Genomic DNA, 20,223 nt, shown 5'->3' on the forward strand with positions numbered 1-20,223 from the left:
CCCCCCCCCTCCCTGTGTGTGTATGTGTATGTGTGTACAGTATATAATTAGTCTCTTGTAAAGAGGTGTCCGTTGTGAAGGGAATTGTAATCAATGTAATGTATGCTTGTTGCTTGGTGTGTAAATGTGTTGTTTATAAAAAAGAAAAATTGAATAAAAATAAAATTAAAAAAAAGAATGATTACTTTCATTTCCAAAGGAAATCCATTGATAATTAAGTGATCAATGATAGTCTATTGATAAAAACGTTACTTGTTTTAAGTGGTGACCCCATACCACTTTCTATTGATTGATTTATATAATCACTTGGTTGTGTTAAATAAAAACTTTAATCTAACTTGTAATCTGTCTTGTCAAACAGATTAACAATCTTTTAGCTCCTCCGAATGCTCGGATCAACTCCAGCAAACAATTTATGCAATTGAGTAAATGATTTGTGTTTAACAGTGTAACAAATAATGGTTTACTACAGTAGAAGTTTACGTACTGTTTGATGCCGTGGTGTTTGTCGACAGTTGTGTGTTTACTGTCGGCTGAGTGTTTCCCCTCTCCGTTACTATGTGACTCCTCCTCCTGGTCACAGATATACACGTGGATCTCGTCCATAAGCAGCTCATCTATTGACCTGTTAATTAGTCAAACACATTATATCAATTCAGTTAGACAATGTCACATGTATTAATTTTCCTATAAAAATCATGGTTTCAGCAACACAAAATGTAGCAAGTATACAAAATTTACAACCTACTATAAATAGTGACATTTTATCCAGCTACATTTTGTCTGGTGACCTTCTACATATATTATTTCTGCATTTAAACTGTTTCCAAGGTTAACAATTTACTTAACTTAGTGAAAAAGGGATACAAATTTCCTGTTTTATCGTATAAAGTTTACAAAACATCTGTTCATTAATTTCATTCAAAAAATTCTAATGATTGCACTTTCCCTGAAACAAAACTAACTACAAAGCAGATAGTGATGTTGGTGAAGGTCAACTTACAACTGGAACTCTTCATTCCAGTGAGGAGAGGTCGACTGCTTGACTGCAACTGTACGGAGCACATCGTCCTGCTGCTCAGTGGACAGAGTGCTGGATGTTTTCCTCGCCTTAGGTGACAATTTAGGCGAGTTCCGCGGGGAGGACATGGGGGAAACCTTGAGGTTACGCTGCATTGGGTGGATTATACTGACCATACAGTAGGGGTCACCAAGCTCTGTAACAAGGTCACGAGGTCAAGGTCAAATTAAAGGTTATTCCTAGACAAATTAAATTATGTGTTCTGTACAAACAGATGACTTGAATGTGAACATTTCATTTTTTTATTTATGAATATTGATCAAAGTGGATAAAGTGACCTTATTAACTTTGACAATTAATACCAACATGCTTGCCAGCCTGTTCTTCCTATAGTTCCATCGGCATCAATCACACATCACAAGGAGGTGTTATATCAATGCATTTATGTATATTAAATATTGGAATACTGGAACATTCTAGGATTTTATAGCAGCTGATTACTGGTATACCTATTTTATTCTACTCACCTTTAGAGCCATCCAGTTGCTTCAACCCATCTCCTTCCAAAACAGTGATGTTAGCTTGTAGACACTTCGGCTGAAGTTATAGATTTTATTTTATACAAAATGTATATCTTTTAACACGTTTTCCAAATCTAAATTAGGGTATTTTATACAAAATATTTTTCATGGTAGTATTCTTTTCATAGCACAGTAATAACACTGATTTTAATGTACGAGGAAAAGTAACAATAAACACTTTTTGATGAAAATATCAATGTGTGAAATCAAAGCAAGCTGGGTCAGTAAAATAATGTTATATTCAAGTGAAGGTTGTTTGGCAGCCATAACAAACAAACGTGATATACATAACAGTATTGTTATTACGTCAGGTGATATATCCACTGTACCTTGTTGGAGAGCTCATCTTTGATAAAGAATTCATGTTCATCTCGGTCAACTTCAAACACCTGGAAAAGTATAACAGGCTTTCTTTGTGTATTTCAGTCATAAAACACAACAAAAGTAGTGGCGAACTACAAACTTAGCAATACTGCTCTATGTCATAACAAAAATGTATTTAAATAACCAAAGCTTCAATTGGCACGCGAGATTTTGGAAAGGAGTGCAGTTTTAGCATTTTAATTTTAGTCAGTTTACATTTAACAGAAAGCTAAATTACTCAGCTGGTCCCAAATATTATATCTCTCCTTCAGTGCACTATAGTATAGTTTTGTGATCCCTGAAATACCCAGTCTATGTGGTACAAACATAACACAGGAATGAATGGTGACTTGTTGGGGGTGACCAGGTACGTCCAGCACACCTGCCTATCTTTGACGTCCACTACTAAGTCTATGGTCAACAGAAGGTCACCGAAGGATTACACAACCAGCACAAATTACCACACCACCCATGAATCAATCTCTTGTTTTATCAGTAGCTTTGGTTTAGTGGTCAGTTTTGTTCTAGCTATTAGGTTTATATGCCTACATTGAATTTGTTCTGATACCAACTCCTAGATCTGGAAAATGAGCAAGTCATTTCCACATAATTACATTGAAAATTAGAAGAGTGTGTGTAAGATACTAATGCCTTTCTTCAAAACTACGGAAACAAAGTAAGGTAAACCAAATTGTACAAGCCCATCATATTAACCAAATAGCATTGTTTTTTCGCAATTTGTTGTACTTAAACACCAAGGGGGATAACTCTAACACAAATCATAGTTATAACTATAACATGTAAGGCAGCATACAACCTTAACAATATATCTACTATCCAATCCTTTTAGCAACATTTCATATGTTACATTTCGCTGAAAGAAATTTCATTCATCAACAGATTTCTACTCCCACCGATCAACCTTGTAAACTTTTATGAAAAATAATATGTATTTTGTGTATTATTGATGGAAATCCAGAAAAAATGTACCCAACATAAATTGTCTTAGTATGCAAATAGAGGAAGTGACGTACAGCGATTAAAGAGAAGCCACACAAGATGTGTTCTATATGGACTCAGCATGCACCTGAAGGCTGCTGACTGGTAGTGTTAGCGCTTTACTTAATTGGAATGCATATGTTGTACTGGTGGGCAACCCAAATTGTGCAGGCCCATTATATTGCAACATATTCTACTTAAACACCTGCATGTGTATAACTTCAAGTGATAAACTTTCTTCATTGGAATCAATTAACCATGGCATTTGGAACTCATGTTTATTCATCAAAATCATTCTCAATATAACAGGCCTACGCACATTAAAGATTTCTTAAAACTTGAAAAGAAGCGTTGAAATATTGCTTCAAAAGCTGTGCTGACTATTAAGTAATATTGTCAAATCAGATTACCTCTCTCAGATGGTCAACAAGATCTCCTGGGCGCAATCCCACTGTTTTATCTGGGGCTCCCAAGGGGTGGAGCAGGCTCCTCAACAACCCACGATAGATATTCTCATTCTAAAACAACAGAAAATGTAAGACTTTAATTAACAGTAGTTGTGTTTATGGACAGAGAGGAAAGGCAGTAATTTTCCTAAGGACATTCTATCATAAGATACTGTCTGTCATTAGTTGTCGTAAGAGCGCCAAGTGTATATATATATATAAATCATTGTTCTTGGAGCTCTAACAATTTTACTTTGAAGGGAACAAAAAGCTATTTCAATGAAATATACATTGTGGAATTAATTATGATGTGGCAAAGGTCAAAACATCATAACAAGGAATATGAACACAGTACACTATACAATAATGTCTCTTTCCTTCCTTATGAAGTGATAGGGCCTATGTATCTTGGGTGAGACTTAGTCTCCTGTTATATATCATCACAGGGGCAGGTGCTTTAATGTTTTATAACCTGCAGGTTTTATTCTTTAAAAATGAAGAAGCTTCAGTCTCTTCACAAACAAAATGTTGAAGTTCAAATGTACACAAACCGCACAGTGGCAGAGACCTGTCACTAGACATTATAAATGAGTCCTCCTTGGCCTTGAGATGAGGTCAACACACATACCCCAGTATCTAAGCTGCCAACACACAAAATTGATTACATCTACCCATAATAAAACAATTTACCACCAGATCTGAGCTTCTACAAACAATCTTACCATATATATCAGGGCCTACTCGACTGGTTTCTCCAGTGAAATATTCCTTATAACACTAATCCATTATATGTATCGGCTAGCACTGACAAATGAGTGGACGCTGTCCAGTTGTCCTTACCATTAGTCGAGGTTTAGGTAGCGAGTCCACTCCTTTATGTAATGTTGAGACACATTTCTGTTTCTTTAGCTTCCCTTTCATATCAATGAAAGTATCGATCACAATATAAATTTTCCACCTTTAGAAAAATTTTGAGTATATAAGACAGTCACACAGATGTCCACCAAAAGAGCTCTCTGATTTAAAAGCTGCAAATTCCTCTAAGATTTATAACCTTTTAACTCAAAATTAAAACGACTGCTGATGTTCCAGGCTGAGCTCTGCTGTGAGTATGAGAGAATCGCACAGCTTTATATACAGAACACTTGTCTGATGTCTGCTGAACAACACGTAGGTGAATGACGGAACACCACCCTAGATAATGACATCCAAACAAATATACACCCTAATACCCGCACACACGATGGCGTGGTTAAGTTTGTCCGCTAATATAACACTACTCCTCTTTATGTCAGTGATAGCAGAATCTTGTCGGAAGTTGTTGTTGTCGGTAACAAACGTTCTCATGTATGTGCTCTTACACCTAAATCATTATCACCAAAACATTGCTTATAATCCATTTAAAACATTCAAAGATATATTTGGTGGTCAACAAAAATCCCCACTTAAAAGTAAAACGTCATCATTGTCGCTGTTGTCACTGCAGCGTTGCACGTATAAATACTAACACAAGTCAGCCCATCCTAACTGAAATGGGAGCGCTTTCAGGAGCTGACAGGCTGTAAAAGACATTAGATCACTAAACACCAGGCATAATATTTTAAAACTCTACCGTAAAATCATAAATTTTGTCACAGGTATGAATATGTAGCTTCAGCTTTCCAATGGTAACTGGGATGGAAATGTCAATCCCTACCATGGTAACAAAGGAACCAGCATCCGTACCATATGGATGGCTACCTATAGGTGTCAAGACACACGTAAACCGTTCTATGGGCCGATACTCAGGTATACAAGTGTTCCACAAACAACAGCCTGATACAGACCGGCATTAATGACTTCTATCAGGCCTAATTTACAATATTGGGAAGAATTCATACTAATATAAATGAGTTAATTTTCTTTTCACGTGAGGAAATCAATGCTGACTGGTAGTGTTAGCGCTTTACTTAATTGGAATGCATATGATGTACTGGTGGGCAACCCAATTTCTTTGCTAACATAAACTAGCTTGCAGATCATGTGCAAACAAATTTGCATACCTGGTACATTTCTAATCTGTTTCTTGTATACTGCTCATGAGCTATGCATGATCTCCCCCCATGTACAAACATTCATTTTTTTGCACAGAGATCATTTTACTAGATTTCTACCATTAAATCACCTTCACCCTGGTTATTTACCAATACATTAAAAAATACACATTTACCAACTGAATACAATGAGCTCAACATTCAGTTAGACACCCTGCACATTCAGGTTTAGGTAATGCCGACAGGTAGTTAGACACCCTGCACAGTCAGGTTTAGGTAATGCCAACAGGTAGTTCAATAAACTCTAAGGTCTACAGAAAACCAGAAGTTCATCTAGCGTGAAAAGTCAAGTCATATATTCAGTCTTAGACTGCCATCATCAGTAAAAAACAATTCCAGAAATTCTATGAATTTTGCTACTCAATGTAAAAAACAGAAGAAATAATTTAATGTTGAAATGAAGAATATTGTGTTGCAAATATATATATTTCAATTTATTCAAAAAAGCCGTCAAACATTAAAAGTTCCAGAATCCATAAATCATCCATGTCTGAAAGAAGGCTTCCACTTTGAAGTGTCATGCTTATAAATTAGAAAGCAAAACAATTGACGGCCATAATCCTCCTTAAATCCCTGGGATACTGCGCTAGCTGGACGACTAGATACTCTACCATGATACCAGAACCGAGGTAGAGCCAGCCATGGCTACCTATGTCAATAGGGAAAGCTCTTTATCCTACAAGTCAAGTGGCCATACCACTTCTCTAGCTGCATCATCAGAAACTGAGGTAGTTTAAGACTTCTGATTCAGGTAAACGTCCTGTCAAGTGTAACCATAAATCATAACCTGTCAACCGTCAAGTTTCGACCTATATAAAAAAGAGAACTTAATTCTTTCCTAATCGATGATTACCATAAAATCTTTTCACGGGAATGCCACAATTCTCGTAAATCTGCAATACAATGGGTCTGGGAAGTTATGTAAAACATATAATATTGTTAGGAATTGATAAAACTGTTGTTTGACCAACTTGAGTAATTTGTATTGATATCTTGATCAAACATACCAGGATATCCAAGATTTTACAATCAATAATGTCACATACTAGCTCAGTGATAAGCAGGATTTAAAACACATTATTTTATAGACGTGATTTTTAACTCCAAGCTGTCACTCATGACTACAGACAGAGGTCACTTAACATACAGATATATATAGAATGATCCCTGAATGTACAGATCATTGACTGATGGGAGAAGAACAAAAATAGAAATATTTGTAAAACATATCAATGTCAGTATGTATAACCACTTATGTTGCTGGTGCATTTCAAATTTCATGAATTTTATCATTAACACTTTAAAAATTACTAAGAATTACACATGCACATATTCGACCTTTGACCTCATTTTTAAAGGCAACTGCGACCTTGATGACAACACTTTGCACACCCTCTGTGGCTGATGCAATGCATAAATCAACTTTCATTACGATATCTTTGATAATTTCTTGATTATGTACAGGACAATTTTTTTCCTAGAAACTGAAAACTAATACATGTACATCCCCTGTAAAATAGCACATTCATTCTTGTTCCAAGTGGAGACCAGAATAAAAACAATGTAAACATTTTAAGCCTTGAATCAAAGCAGATGTACACACTAACTATTATATCAGGATATCAGGTAGACTTAAATCTAAGAAATACTCCAGGCCATTCTTATTACTGATATTTATTCAGACTTTTTAATAAAACCAGAACAAGAGTGCCCAGAGAAAACAGTACACGCCAGGTGATAACTGATGTAAAATTTATAATTCTAGCAAGTCAACAAAAACTACTCTACACAGAATAAAACCTTCATTCCATTGAGCAGGTTTGCTAAGTATGGAGTATGGCTGTTTACCCTTTGTTTGTGATACAGACCTAAACGTTCTATACAATATCACGGTGTTATGATACTCTATACACATCAAAGTTTTAAAAACAAAACTTTGGCATAGATGGAGACAACCTGACATTTGACTGCAACCCTAAAGGGATTACATGTATTATTATTTTTTATATGAAAACATCCCATTTCTCCTCGATGCATTAAAGTTAGTCGCTAAAGAGACACTTTTCTTATAAGTTAAGCATCAATCGTACTTGCTGAAAAAAAATGCTCCCCAAAATAATTCCCAAAATAAGCAGAACAGACGCTGACATATAGAATATTGACTAATTAGAAGGTGTTGCCCACCTGGAACTCCTCCAGCATACTGTCTCGTGAGGAATTGCTAAGTCGCCTCCCAACATCATCATCATCAAATAAAACATCCAAGTGATACGCTGAGTCCTGCGAACTTTTCCTTCTTTTTCCAAAAAATATTCTTCTCTTCTCCGACAAACGTCTTCTAAACTTTGAGAACAGTCCCTTGCTATCCCTGAATTGTTCCAATAAAAGACTGTCCGAGGGAGACGCAGGCAGTGAGCGAGAGTGTCTAGGCTGTAGGGCCCCTATTCCACACAGACAGGTGTCAATGGTCGGGGTTGGGGGCTCGCTACAGTTTGTAGAGTACAGAGGTACACTGTGACTATGACACATTTGCAGACGAACATGGCTAGATTCCACTTCCATCATCACACGTCACATATAAAATTCAAAATATGGTACCAAATTTTGTAAGTTGGCTTACAAATCACTCAGTGAAATTTCTGTAAAATTCTTTTTAAAGTTTTCCAATGCAAGGAAACTTAAATAAAACCACAGAATCAAAATTTAATGAAAATACACTTCTCAAACTCTCAATTAGCTCTTAATGTACTATATTTTGTACACAACTTGAACTAAGATTTACAAGTCCCTGGTATTTAAGACGTTAACTGTTCGGAGTGTTGATAAGCTACACAGCCACCTGTATATATAGGAGGTGTGGAGTATCACAGGAACTTTCCTGAGCTACAGGTCACAGTGGGGTAAACTACTTCAGAGATAGTAAGCTTGTGATTGGAAGTTCATGATAGGCCATGTGCGCCGATATTTACCTGTAACGACTAACACAGTATCGGGGAGAGGGTATGCCCCTCTCACAGCTAGGAGCGTAACATGGGGGGATTGATTGTGGGACAATATTGATCCCAATATTATCAAGTCAGGGCTGTTATCGGGTCATTTTCTCAGAGGATCTTCCTCAGAGTGTTTATAAAATCAACACACAAAAATTATTAACTTGTGATAATCAAATAAACTTTCTATGTTTTGTGAATGAGGAATTGATTTTACTGTATATGACTAAGCCGTACAGAATAAAACACTGAATACAGGTTGTGTAGTAGATTATCTGTCCTTATTTACGCTGTAAAGATCCTAATAATGTACACATAATACGTTCTCAAAATACAACACAGTAACCATAGACAAAGAATCTCAACACCCCGATCACAAATTAGCCAATCAAATGGTACTGTCAACTTGTTAAGGAAAACCAATACAAGTATACTATACAAATTAGCCAATCAAATTCGAAATTAAAATAAATATGATAATGTCAACTTTAGGTAAACCAGTACAAATATACAGTTCAAGTGATTCAATGTTATTTCACTCTACACCAATTATGGTGCTGTATGTATGTAAACAGAGATAGAAGTAATGGAAGCATCACGTTTCTGTCCAACGAAAAAATTTCAACTGGTTGAATTAAAATATACCATATTCAACAGAAATAAATATACTATGGTCATACCCTAAAAGAGTTATTTGGAGAGGTATGTATAAATTGTAAATCCCCCAGACAACAGTTCCGGAGGGAAATTAAAGGGTCTGACTGTAGACTTCGCAAACCTTGTGAGTGAACTCGAAGAATATATATGTCTCCTTCATTCAGGTAAGTCTGTATCAAATTGTTTTAAGGAGGATTATGATATTATTGCTAAAGCGTGATGTTGTAAAACTGTTATCAATAATAAAACCACAACAAGTACATATCAATGATACCGTGTTTCTGTTTAAACTTATGTATTCTATACTAACAATTAATCAGGTTTAAGGTCCACATGCAGACTTTGAAGATACGTGTTTGACATGTAATCTATGATAAAACAGCATGACAGTGACAACTTGGAAGGGCTGGAGGGGCCAGATTTAGACAAGTTCTGTCCGGCTCCCTCCTCAGGTCAAAATCAGGTACGGTCAAGTCTGTAGCAAGGGTGTGTCATACTCATGTAAACGACAACAAGTTCTGATCATTTTAAGAATATTACAAATATTTTTTTTACATATAACAAATTAATGGTTAAATAGAGGCTAATCAATACCCTCGTGACCCCCATACCATAAGATCAATGTCAGATAATGATATCAAGGGCCATAACTCCTTTAAAAAAGACTGATATAATAAGGTGGTTATATGAAATGTAAACCATACACTGCAGAAGCAGACAAGGGTTTCATCTTATACTGTAGTAATTATAAGGCTTTGTTAGGGTATGCTGTTAATATAGGGAAATAACGTTCTTCATACCATCACAAACAAAATGGCTGCCATAGATACACAGGTTTATGTGATAAATAAGATGTGAGAAATTTTCAGTGAGAAATTTTCAGGATAAGTCTGGACCAACCAGTATCTAACAGAAAGGCAGTAAGTTATAGCCCCACCCCTTCCTACCTTTATTCCATTAAGTTTGTTGTGGAGGAAGAGAGTTGTTGATATTAATAACAGCTGAAACCCAAAACCATTGAGGGGACACAAAAACATCCTATATCAAATACCATTGTTATAGTTGAGTTTCAAACATTCAGTTTTGTTATTTAATTTGTGGGCAAATGAAGCATATTTACCGTAATATAATCAGGTGACCAAATTGAGGAAAAGTTGCTGAATCATGTCTCTATCTAACAAAGGAGTGTTCAATGTTATAGGTTTAATGATGGGAGTGTTCCAGCACATTACTGTATTCCACAATAACATAAACAGAAATTTCAAAATGGACACCATGATAAGTGCATCTGCATATTCAATTACTCACTGAAGTAAAATGATAATGGCATCATGATTCAAGTCTAAAACTAAATGTTTTAAGGAAAATGTTGAGGTGACACATGACTGTCGTGATAATCATGACCAATACACACTAGATTGAAGTGGCTTGTGTATTTATCTCGGTCAGATCTCCGTAACTTGAGGTCCATACTGTCTATAGATTGACCCATAGAGGTACAGGGAGTAGAGCCAATGCCGTTCGTTGTAACTTGGGTGGTTCTTTACAATATACAGGCAGTTTTCAATATAAATTAAATAAAACTTGACAGGTTGACATTTCTCGATGTGTCAGAATTTTTCCTGATATAACATTACTGATATTCCGTTTATGAATTGAACTTTAATGAGTCAAATTTCTTGCTGTTTCAAACTGCAATTAAGGTCCTACTGTTAGGAAAACATTGTGTCTACAGTGTAAAAGTACGAGCAACATCTTTTTCTAATTCATAAAATCCAATGATAACAGATTCAAATTCAATCTCTTGCCATGTTCCATCACCTAACAATCACATTAAGTCTTATACAGTATACACGGGGTCTCGAAGTTTAACTGTGATTGTATCGTTCCAAACTAATATATTTAAATTTTACAAGAATTTTACCAAAACACTTTGGAATGAATTTAGGCAATTTGATTTGACAATGGAATCCTTTTTATTATCATTGTCATTGGCCTGCACAGTGTTTTTTCTTCCTTTCCTTTCTGCCTGTTTCTACATGAATTGTGAAAGTATTGCAATATATTGCTCTTGAAATTTGGAAGATATTCTTCATTTTTCTTCATTTTTTGAAAATAAAGCACTTTTTTGCTAGGGGTAGCAGCCTAGCTATTTTTGGTTATGAATTTAAATGAAACAAAAATAACACTGCCACAGCAAACATAAGCTCTTCATATCTAAGTATATAAAACTTAAAACAGTCGTAGATTATTGGTCAGGACATTCACATCACTTATATGAATATTTTAAGTATGACTGACTACTCAGAGACTTGAGGGTTTGTTGTTATGTAGTGAACGCCTATGTTTATCCATGTTTGTATCCAACGGCGTCGTAAATTGTCTCCACACCTCAGCCTCCAGTTAACAATATTTACGTTGGGTGTTTCAGATATTAGTCAAAATGGTTTATACTTGTCCAAAAATAATCCATTGAAATGAAAGATGTGTTTTTGATGAAGTTACTTCCCAAGCACTCCCCACATTCCCTAGAAACAACTTATTTTTTTAAACAATCAATTAATAAATGTATTTTAAGATATGCTTTTAAGATTTCAAAAGGTTAGGGTATGTTTACTGTAGTAAAACGGGACTGAAATTAAAGTCGATTTTAAACAAGAGCCCAGAGGGCCTGTATCGCTCACCTGGATATCTAATATTAATGTATGGTTATGGGGTGGGGATCTCACCTGTATCTAAGCTGCGACTCAGAAACTAGGTCCCTAGGGTTGTGGTCAGACCCCAGGGTCTATTCTAATATCATTCGTCTCTTTATGCCCAGTATTTGTATATATAGCTTTGGGGTGGGGATCTCAACTGTTTCAAAGTTATGTCCCAGGGACTATGTCTTATAGGGTGGGGCCAGACCCTAGGGCTATCCTGGAAGCAAATGTGCATTCTTCTCTTTATACTCAGCAATTGTATATATGGTCATATGGTGGGGATCTCAACCATTTCCAATTAATAAACTTTTTTGGCCACCCCTTAGCCCGGGGGGTCAGCCCCACCATTTGTATAATTTTAAATCTCCACTACCTAGGGATGCTTTCAGTCAAATATGGTTGATATCCATCACTTAGTTCCAGAGAAGAAGTCGCTTAAAGCAGCATAGCCACATAACCCTTTTTGGCCACGCCCCTCAGCCCCCTGGGGGGTCAGCCACACCATTTGTACAATTTTTAATTCCTGCCTCCCATGAATGCTTTTTATCAAATATGATTGATATCCAGTGCATAGTTCTACAGAAGAAGTCGTTTGTAGCAATATAGCCAAATTGCCCCCTTTTGGCCCCGCCCCTCAGCCCCCTGGGGGGTCAGCCACATCATGTTAATAATTTTGAATCCTCACTACCTAGAGACGCTTCCAGTCAAATATGGTTGATATCCATCACTTAGTTCCAGAGAAGAAGTCGCTTAAAGTAATAGGATTGTGTCGCCATTTCTCAGTAGAATTTATTCAAATTTTGTAGTTATATTGCTTTGAAGTAAAGAAAATTTTCTGCTACAAAAAAAATATAGGTTGTCAGAATTTTAAGGATTTTAAATGGAAATTAATGTAAAAAGGAGTGAATTTTGAAAAAAAAATTGAAACACACAATTTGTTGCAAAATAATGTCAATAAAAATGATACTAATATAGATTAGTATTGCATTAATGTATATCTATTTCATAAATAATGAAATTGTGTAAAATTGATTATCTATAAACGATTAAAAATTGACATTTTATAATAAAACCATATACACATAGTAATTGCCTGCAAGAGTTATCGTTCTTGAAAAACTTCACACTAGTGAAATAGGTAGCCGGTTTCCTGAAGTACAGAAAAATGGGCACATGTGACTCATTGTTTAAAAAACAACTGAATTAATGCCTGGATTGCTTTGCAATACTTTAATATTGAGAGAACACACTGTTCTGTCAATAATAAGCATACAATATTCATCAGTTTAATATTAAACATTAGAATATGCGGAAATTGTGAAACTGTATCCCTACATTGGATTTTCAACTAGGGTTGTACTTCCTATTTCCGTTTATCAATACACTCCTATGACCTTAAAGCAGTATAGCCACATAACCCTTTATGGCCACGCCCCTCAGCCCCCTGGGGGATCAGCCACACCATTTGTACAATTTTTAATTCCTGCCTCCCATGAATGCTTTTGATCAAATATGATTGATATCCAGTGCATAGTTCTACAGAAGAAGTCGTTTGTAGCAATATAGCCAAATTGCCCTCTTTTGGCCCCGCCCCTCAGTCCCCTAGGGGATCAGCCCCACCATTTATACAATTTTGAATCCCCGGCCACCACCTAAGGATGATTCCAGTCAAATTTAGTTGAATTCCAATCAGTGGTTAAAAAGAAGAAGTTGTTTAAAAAAATTGTTGAAGGACGGACGACGGACAGACGCCACAGTATTGGTCCTTCGGACCCGGTGAGCTAAAATGGAACCCTCCCAAACTTTTGTATTGTTACAATAAAGAACGCAAAATGAGCTTGAATGAAATGCCAACAAACCAACACTCTCTTATAGCTAGTTCCCAGCCCTGATGCTGACACCAACCAACAAGAGGCCCAAGGGCCTTAGCGGTCACCTGAGTTATATCATAGGTACTGGTAGCTTTATTTTATTGTTTAGATGTGATGTGGAAATCAGCATGTAAACTAAGTGAAATACAATACTTGTCATGTCATCAAAGGATAAGAATTTGAAAATATTGGTAAATGTTCCCTTTGGGGCCCCGCCCTAGCCCCTGGGGATGGGGCAGGAATCCCAATTTTACAAAGTAATACTCTCATTCACCAAAGATGATTCTGACTAAGTTTGAGTAATTTTCTGCTGAAAATGGATGAAATATATACCTAAAAGTGTTATTTCCCTATATAAACTATAGTAAACTTTACCCCCTCCCCAAGGGAGAACGGATAGCTCAAAGGTCCTGAAATTTACAATTTAAGTAAAGCCCCTGATGATCTTTCTTTTCATGTAGAGAAAATGACTGTAGTACCTCTGAGTCTGGAGAAAAAGATTTTTGAAATATTGGTTAGTTTTTCCCTTTGGGGCCCCGCCCTGGCCCCAGGGGTTGGGGTAGGAATCTCAATTTTACAATTTAAAACCATCTTCCTCGAATGATAATTCTCACCAAGTAAAAATAATTTCCTACTAAAAGTTGTCAAAATATTCCTAAAAGTGTTATTTCCCTATATAAACTATAGTAAACTGTACCCCCTCCCCAAGGGAGAACGGATAGCTCGGGGGTCCTGAAATTTACAATTTAAGTAAAGCCCCTGATGATCTTTCTTTTCATGCAGAGAAAATGACTGTAGTACCTCTGAGTCTGGAGAAGAAGATTTTTGAAATATTGGTTAATTTTTCACTTTGGGGCCCCGCCCTGGCCCCAGGGGTTGGGGTAGGAATCTCAATTTTACAATTTGAAACCATCTTCCTCCAAGGATAATTCTCACTAAGTAAAATTAATTTCCTACAGAAAGTTGTCAAAATATACACAAAAGTGTTATTTCCCTATATAAACTATAGTAAACTTTACCCCCTCCCCAAGGGAGAACGAATAGCTGGGGGGTCCTGAAATTTACAATTTAAGTAAAGCCCCTGATGATCTTTCTTTCCATGCAGAGAAAATGAGTGTAGCACCTCTGAGTCTGAAGAAGAAGATTTTTGAAATATTGGTTAATTTTCCCTTTGGGGCCCCACCCTGGCCCCAGGGGTTGGGGTAGGAATCCCAATTTTACAATTTTGTAGCCTCATCTACTAAGGATGATTCTGACCAAGTTTGAAAAAAATCGATCCACTGGTTCTTGAGAAGAAGTTGAAAATGTAAAAAGTTTACGCACGACGCACGACGGACGACGGACAGAAAGCGATTAGAATAGGTTATTGAGCAAAGCTCAGGTGACCTAAAAAAAAGACCCAGTCCTCCCCTTAATCCAACTGCCTTGATGCCAACAAATTCAAGGCCATAGAAGGACCCAGCTCTTACAGTTTACCAATTTTCGTACACAATGTTATTTTACCTTAGTAAGAATTTATTTTTAAATTTATTTTTAGCATCAAAAAATTGTTTGACCGTGACCTTTCGGAGTGTGTGCTAGAGTTTGGTTTTCTCAGTTTACTATGATGTGTTTCAGTGCTAGCTAGCTGCCCATTGTGCCCGAGTTCTGTTCCAGTATTATTTTTTTTAACTTGGGGTTACCAAGTTAGTTTTACCAATTAAATAAGTTAATTGCTTTTTGCTCATTTGTGGTATTTTTGTAATGGTAAAAAGTTATCCCAAGGGTCTTTGAATACCCTTCTAGTACAAATCAATGTCTTGAGTTACTTCAAAAAAATCCTTGCTTTTATTACCAATAATATTAACAGGTTGAACTCTTCGGTGGACCAAACGTCGATTTGTCTAATTATACAGGTATCCAGTGTCTGACCATTCATTGACCACACAAGTAGTATGAAGCAGAAAGACAGTGAATATTGTTATTTAGTGTATTCAAATTTATGTCTATGTCTTAAATACCTTTGATAATCCAATTGATAAATTGAAGGGCGTGATCCTTAAAGGTCTTTTATCGCAAATAAAATTAACTTATTTATAGTTCTCTTTGTATATCTATATCACTGAGCTTGTTATTCAAAGGATTATTAATGTAAACCAGTAAACAAGGCAACACATACGCAGGCATGTGACATATAAGACAAATTATTTATAGAAGCAAAATCTTCATAGGTCTATGATTATGTGTATTTCTTAAGGTTAGATCTCATTTACAATAAGGTTTACCTGTAATTTATTCAAGGTGAAATAAAAGCTGATGATAAGCTGACCACAGATTTAGCTCCTTTACAGGCGAGATAACGAGATACACTACAGAGTAAACATTGTAGTTAAGATATCCATGAAGGAAACCGATTGATGGAAACCTTTCCTACGTCATCAGGGATCAATGATTGGGCGAATCACATACCTTTATTCTATATTAACTTGTGAATTGCTTGATTGGTTTGTAAGATATGTGATTGCTTCTTCCGAATTCCTAAGACTGTTTCCGCCTGGCCCGGACGGAAAGGAGTAGACAAGGAGAGAGGTACTAGCGCCCTAGTTTACCTGTGTTACTTTGTTTATTTACTAGGGCTGGGCAACACCCGGATATAAGGTATTAGAGTGGACTCTCTGATAATCTTACCTCTAAATAATCTGGTCTAAAAATCTCACTTCTTATTATTTAGACTCTGATAATCTGGACTCAGACAATCCAGATTTTGAAAATCTGGACTCGGATAATCCAAACTTTGACAATCTGGACAAAAATACTCGGGATTCTTGATAATCCACACTCAGATAATCCAGGCTGAGATAATCTATGCTCTGATAATTTGGATTCAGATAATCTAAACCGATAAAAATGACCCTTTTAATCAAAATTCTGTTAATCTTGACTGGTTATATCTGGACTCTGCTAATCTAAACTCTGATAATCTGGAAAACAATCATCTGCAAGGACTCTGATGATCTGGACATTTGAAAAGGTACTAAATTCATTTCAGAAAGTTATTCAAAGACTAAAACTAGTAAAGATGAGGAGAGCTGGGTCCTGATGGATACTCTGGACCCTGATAATCAAGACTCCTATAATATGGACTGTAACTGACCAAACAGTATGACTATATAACATGTGTACTAGGATGTTTGCCATCAGGCCCAGACTATACAATCTTGGTACTATGGTACAGATTAACGTTTAATGACACTTGTACATGAGTGATGGTATACACTTCAAAACCCAACCTTAGAAATGTCAAGTATTTAAACAATGCAGAAATGTTGAGAATGGCTGGTATGTTATCTAATAAATATTTGAAATATTCGCCTTTATGTACACACATACTTCAGTAAAAGTTTTGAAATTCCAGAAATGATATTAAAGGGTCTGAATTGATCTACTGCTTTCTTACTGTGGCCACCAATACAAAGCGTTAAAGCAGCTTCCCAAAAATGTTCAGAACAGTAAAAACGTATGTGGAAGGTTTGAGCCATACTCAGTGGCAGACGAGCCCCCAATGATAAAGAGCAATTTAAACATGAAGTGCAGGTTTGACTGAAATATTAAATATCTAGTTCAAGTGAAGTGTTATATAATATATGTTTGTGAACCAGGATAAAATAAAGACCAGTTGGAGAAAAAGTCCTTCAGGTCGCTTACTGTTCTTACAGGAAAAATATAATAATAAAAATGAAAAATCAATATTTTGATAAAACAGTCTTTTTAATGTGGCTAATTTGTAAGTTTTTCTTTTTGTGTATGTGATTTTGTATGAGAGTACGAAGCCCGAGAAGTCTGTATTGCTCAATTGTTTCTATTTTCTATTTGATATAGACTATCCTGAATTTCCAATCTTTTTCACTATTTAACAAGCGTCTTTACATGTAGATGAGAGGGGATGTCGTTAGAAAGTGATACCTTCAACTGGCTTATATAATCAACCATTTCAACTTATTATTTACTGATGAATAAAAAGACTGCAAAAGTTGTTCTTCAAATTGATTACAAACAGCTTAGGAGACACAAATTTATGTCATGAATCCTTGAATTTATTTCCTGTCTTTTTGAATTTTGAATGTTTTGTCTTAAAAAAGCAATTTAAAAGATTGGCAGACAACATTTTAAAAGCTAAATTGAATATGCTTATTCAATTTAGGCAAGTTTGCATTTCATGGATCTAAATTCGCACATTCTTTCAAAAATAGAATGCATGGCTTATATACATGTTATCTGTACTTAAAAGATTGAAATAGCCCTATCAACATTAATGATCCATTTCATTCCTTACAAGTTCAAAAAAACATAGTAAATTTCACATCATTACAGTGAGCAAATGAACATGTGATTCTAAGTAGATTGCATGAGTAAATATTTTAATCTAATTTTCTCAATCTGGGTAGTTTCTTTTGGTTAATGATACCATTTTTAGAGGTATTATACCAAGTGACGGAACTGTCATTTTTTAAAATAAAGGTTATATGTTTTCTTATGTTAGACAGCTAGCCAGAAACTATTCAGAAATTTCTGTGTAAGTTTCATGCATACATCTTGTATAGATCTCTTCTTTATCATTCAAGGCAGATAATTTTACCTGTGTACAATAGGCCTACTTCCTGATTTCCTCTCGGGTTGCTTAAGAATGTTATAGTTTATTCAAATGCTCCAAGTCATAAAATTAATCGACATATAAAAACTTGTAGATATATTATATATATATATATCTGGTCATATAATAGCACGAATGGCAACTGCATTTTCTATAGATCTACCACATATAAATGGGAGTCACACTTTCAGGCAAAAATAGCATGTGACATGTCCCTGTGTTGTGTGAGTCAGTGTAACAAGCGCAAGTATCATTGCTGTTAACACAGAAACATAGAACATCACTTGTACCCATTACCACTGTAGTCAGTGTAGCGGTTCATTCTTACCCAGGAAGTACATTCCGCGTGTCAGCATGCATGGTCAGTCAGCAAGGTGGAACTAAGAGTTACCTCCCCTGGTACCGTAATCAACCGCCAAAAATGCAAAGTTTCGCTTCGGTGCTCACTCATCATGACGAGTGAGTTTCGAAGCGAAATAACCGTGGGTATCCGACGATGACTGAATTTGAAAAAGGGAGATCGTTTACTCATTGCGCCAAGGGTGAGAAAATGACGGGCCGAATGGGTTAAACATCTTGGTTCCCTGAGGGCCAGGAAGACGGTTTTCTGGGGGGAAATGATTTTTTTTTTATATAAATGATGCATAACGGTAGCCCTAGGTGGAAATGGAAATTTAGAATCTCTCAATCTGATTAAAACCAGACTGGAAAGAAAAGTATCGGAGTGGAATTAAAGATAGAGAAGCTCTGAATTTAAAGTGTGTTATGAAAAATACCCTAAAAAAATGTCTGCATCCATGACATTTTTTGGAAGAAAGAAAGCAACTAAGTTTGTTTGCTTTCCAGATATCCTAGGTCAACTACGATCTCAAAAAGCTGTTTGGTGGCCATCTCTGTTAAGCGACATTTTTTTTAAAAATTAGCTTACACAGTATACATTTCAATTTAACAATAATGTCACAAAAAGAAGCGTACAAACTGGCTTGGATGACGTCAGAAGAGGCGTCATGACCTTAAAAAAGACATCACTGTCTAGAAAGAAACATGAATCGAATGCACTGGAGGAAACTATCACGACCTTCATGAACCTTTTCCAATATGAAAGCATTGTTATAAACTTTGTGACAAATGCGATCTGCTCGATAAAACCAAGTCTGACATCACTATTGACCAACGAGAACAGAGAACTTTGACATAATCGTTAAGGAACACATAAAGAGAAAAAATATCAATCTCGGTTTCCATGAAGATGACATCAAGCAGACGTGAACGCATGTATCAAAGCATAAGGCAAGGTTGTGAAATTGAGACAAGTGAGAATCTTTGTTATTTGCCTTAATGCTTCTTGTCGCGCGATTTTGACCAGAGATTTTGCAGTCATGCAAAAATACATACGAGCTAGCGGTCATGCCAAAATCAATCCATAATTTGTAGCATGAAAACTCGAAAAAAAAACCATTAAGATAAACAATCACGAGGAAGCGGGTATACAGCTACAAGCAGAAAAACGCATTCGTCTAGAATTTAAGACATCACTTGAAACTTCCGCCAGCTACATTATTCTGCATGGGAACAGAAAAACGATACAGGGAATTTGACCTCAATGCTGTGAATTCATATTAAGACTCTCTCGAACTGGAATCCCCGTCTGGGTTTGAATTTGTTCTCAGGGGCGGTAAAGATGGCAATATGTTTTGTAACATGTAACAATCTTTTGCCGAGCGGAGCAATGCGAAAATAAATTGGACCTTGTTTTTGCTAAAAAAACATAAAATAATTGTAAAAATGCACTAATGTAACAGTTCCTGACTTGGAGCATGTATATTTTATATTACGATAGGGGTTTTTTTGGTGTGTTTTTTTTTTTTTT

The 20,223-nt window shown here is 36.0% G+C and overlaps 1 protein-coding gene across 4 annotated transcripts in view; it reads right to left on the reverse strand.

Annotated features, from left to right (window-relative positions):
* LOC110455582 (protein unc-13 homolog D-like) overlaps nt 1-20,223 on the reverse strand; it is a 50,940-nt gene that overhangs the window by 15,228 nt on the left and 15,489 nt on the right. For 2 of the 4 annotated variants that reach the window (XM_021505772.1, XM_021505774.1), the window contains exons 2-6: nt 3,375-3,482; nt 1,932-1,991; nt 1,549-1,618; nt 1,004-1,217; nt 488-625 (exon numbers count right to left, since the gene is read on the reverse strand). In XM_021505772.1, coding sequence (XP_021361447.1) covers nt 488-625; nt 1,004-1,217; nt 1,549-1,618; nt 1,932-1,991; nt 3,375-3,482 — 590 coding nt within the window. The other 2 variants (XM_021505773.1, XM_021505775.1) reach the window with 2 other exon arrangements.

Source organism: Mizuhopecten yessoensis, unplaced genomic scaffold (assembly GCF_002113885.1).
Source record: "Mizuhopecten yessoensis strain PY_sf001 unplaced genomic scaffold, ASM211388v2 scaffold8299, whole genome shotgun sequence".
Taxonomy (NCBI): domain Eukaryota; kingdom Metazoa; phylum Mollusca; class Bivalvia; order Pectinida; family Pectinidae; genus Mizuhopecten; species Mizuhopecten yessoensis.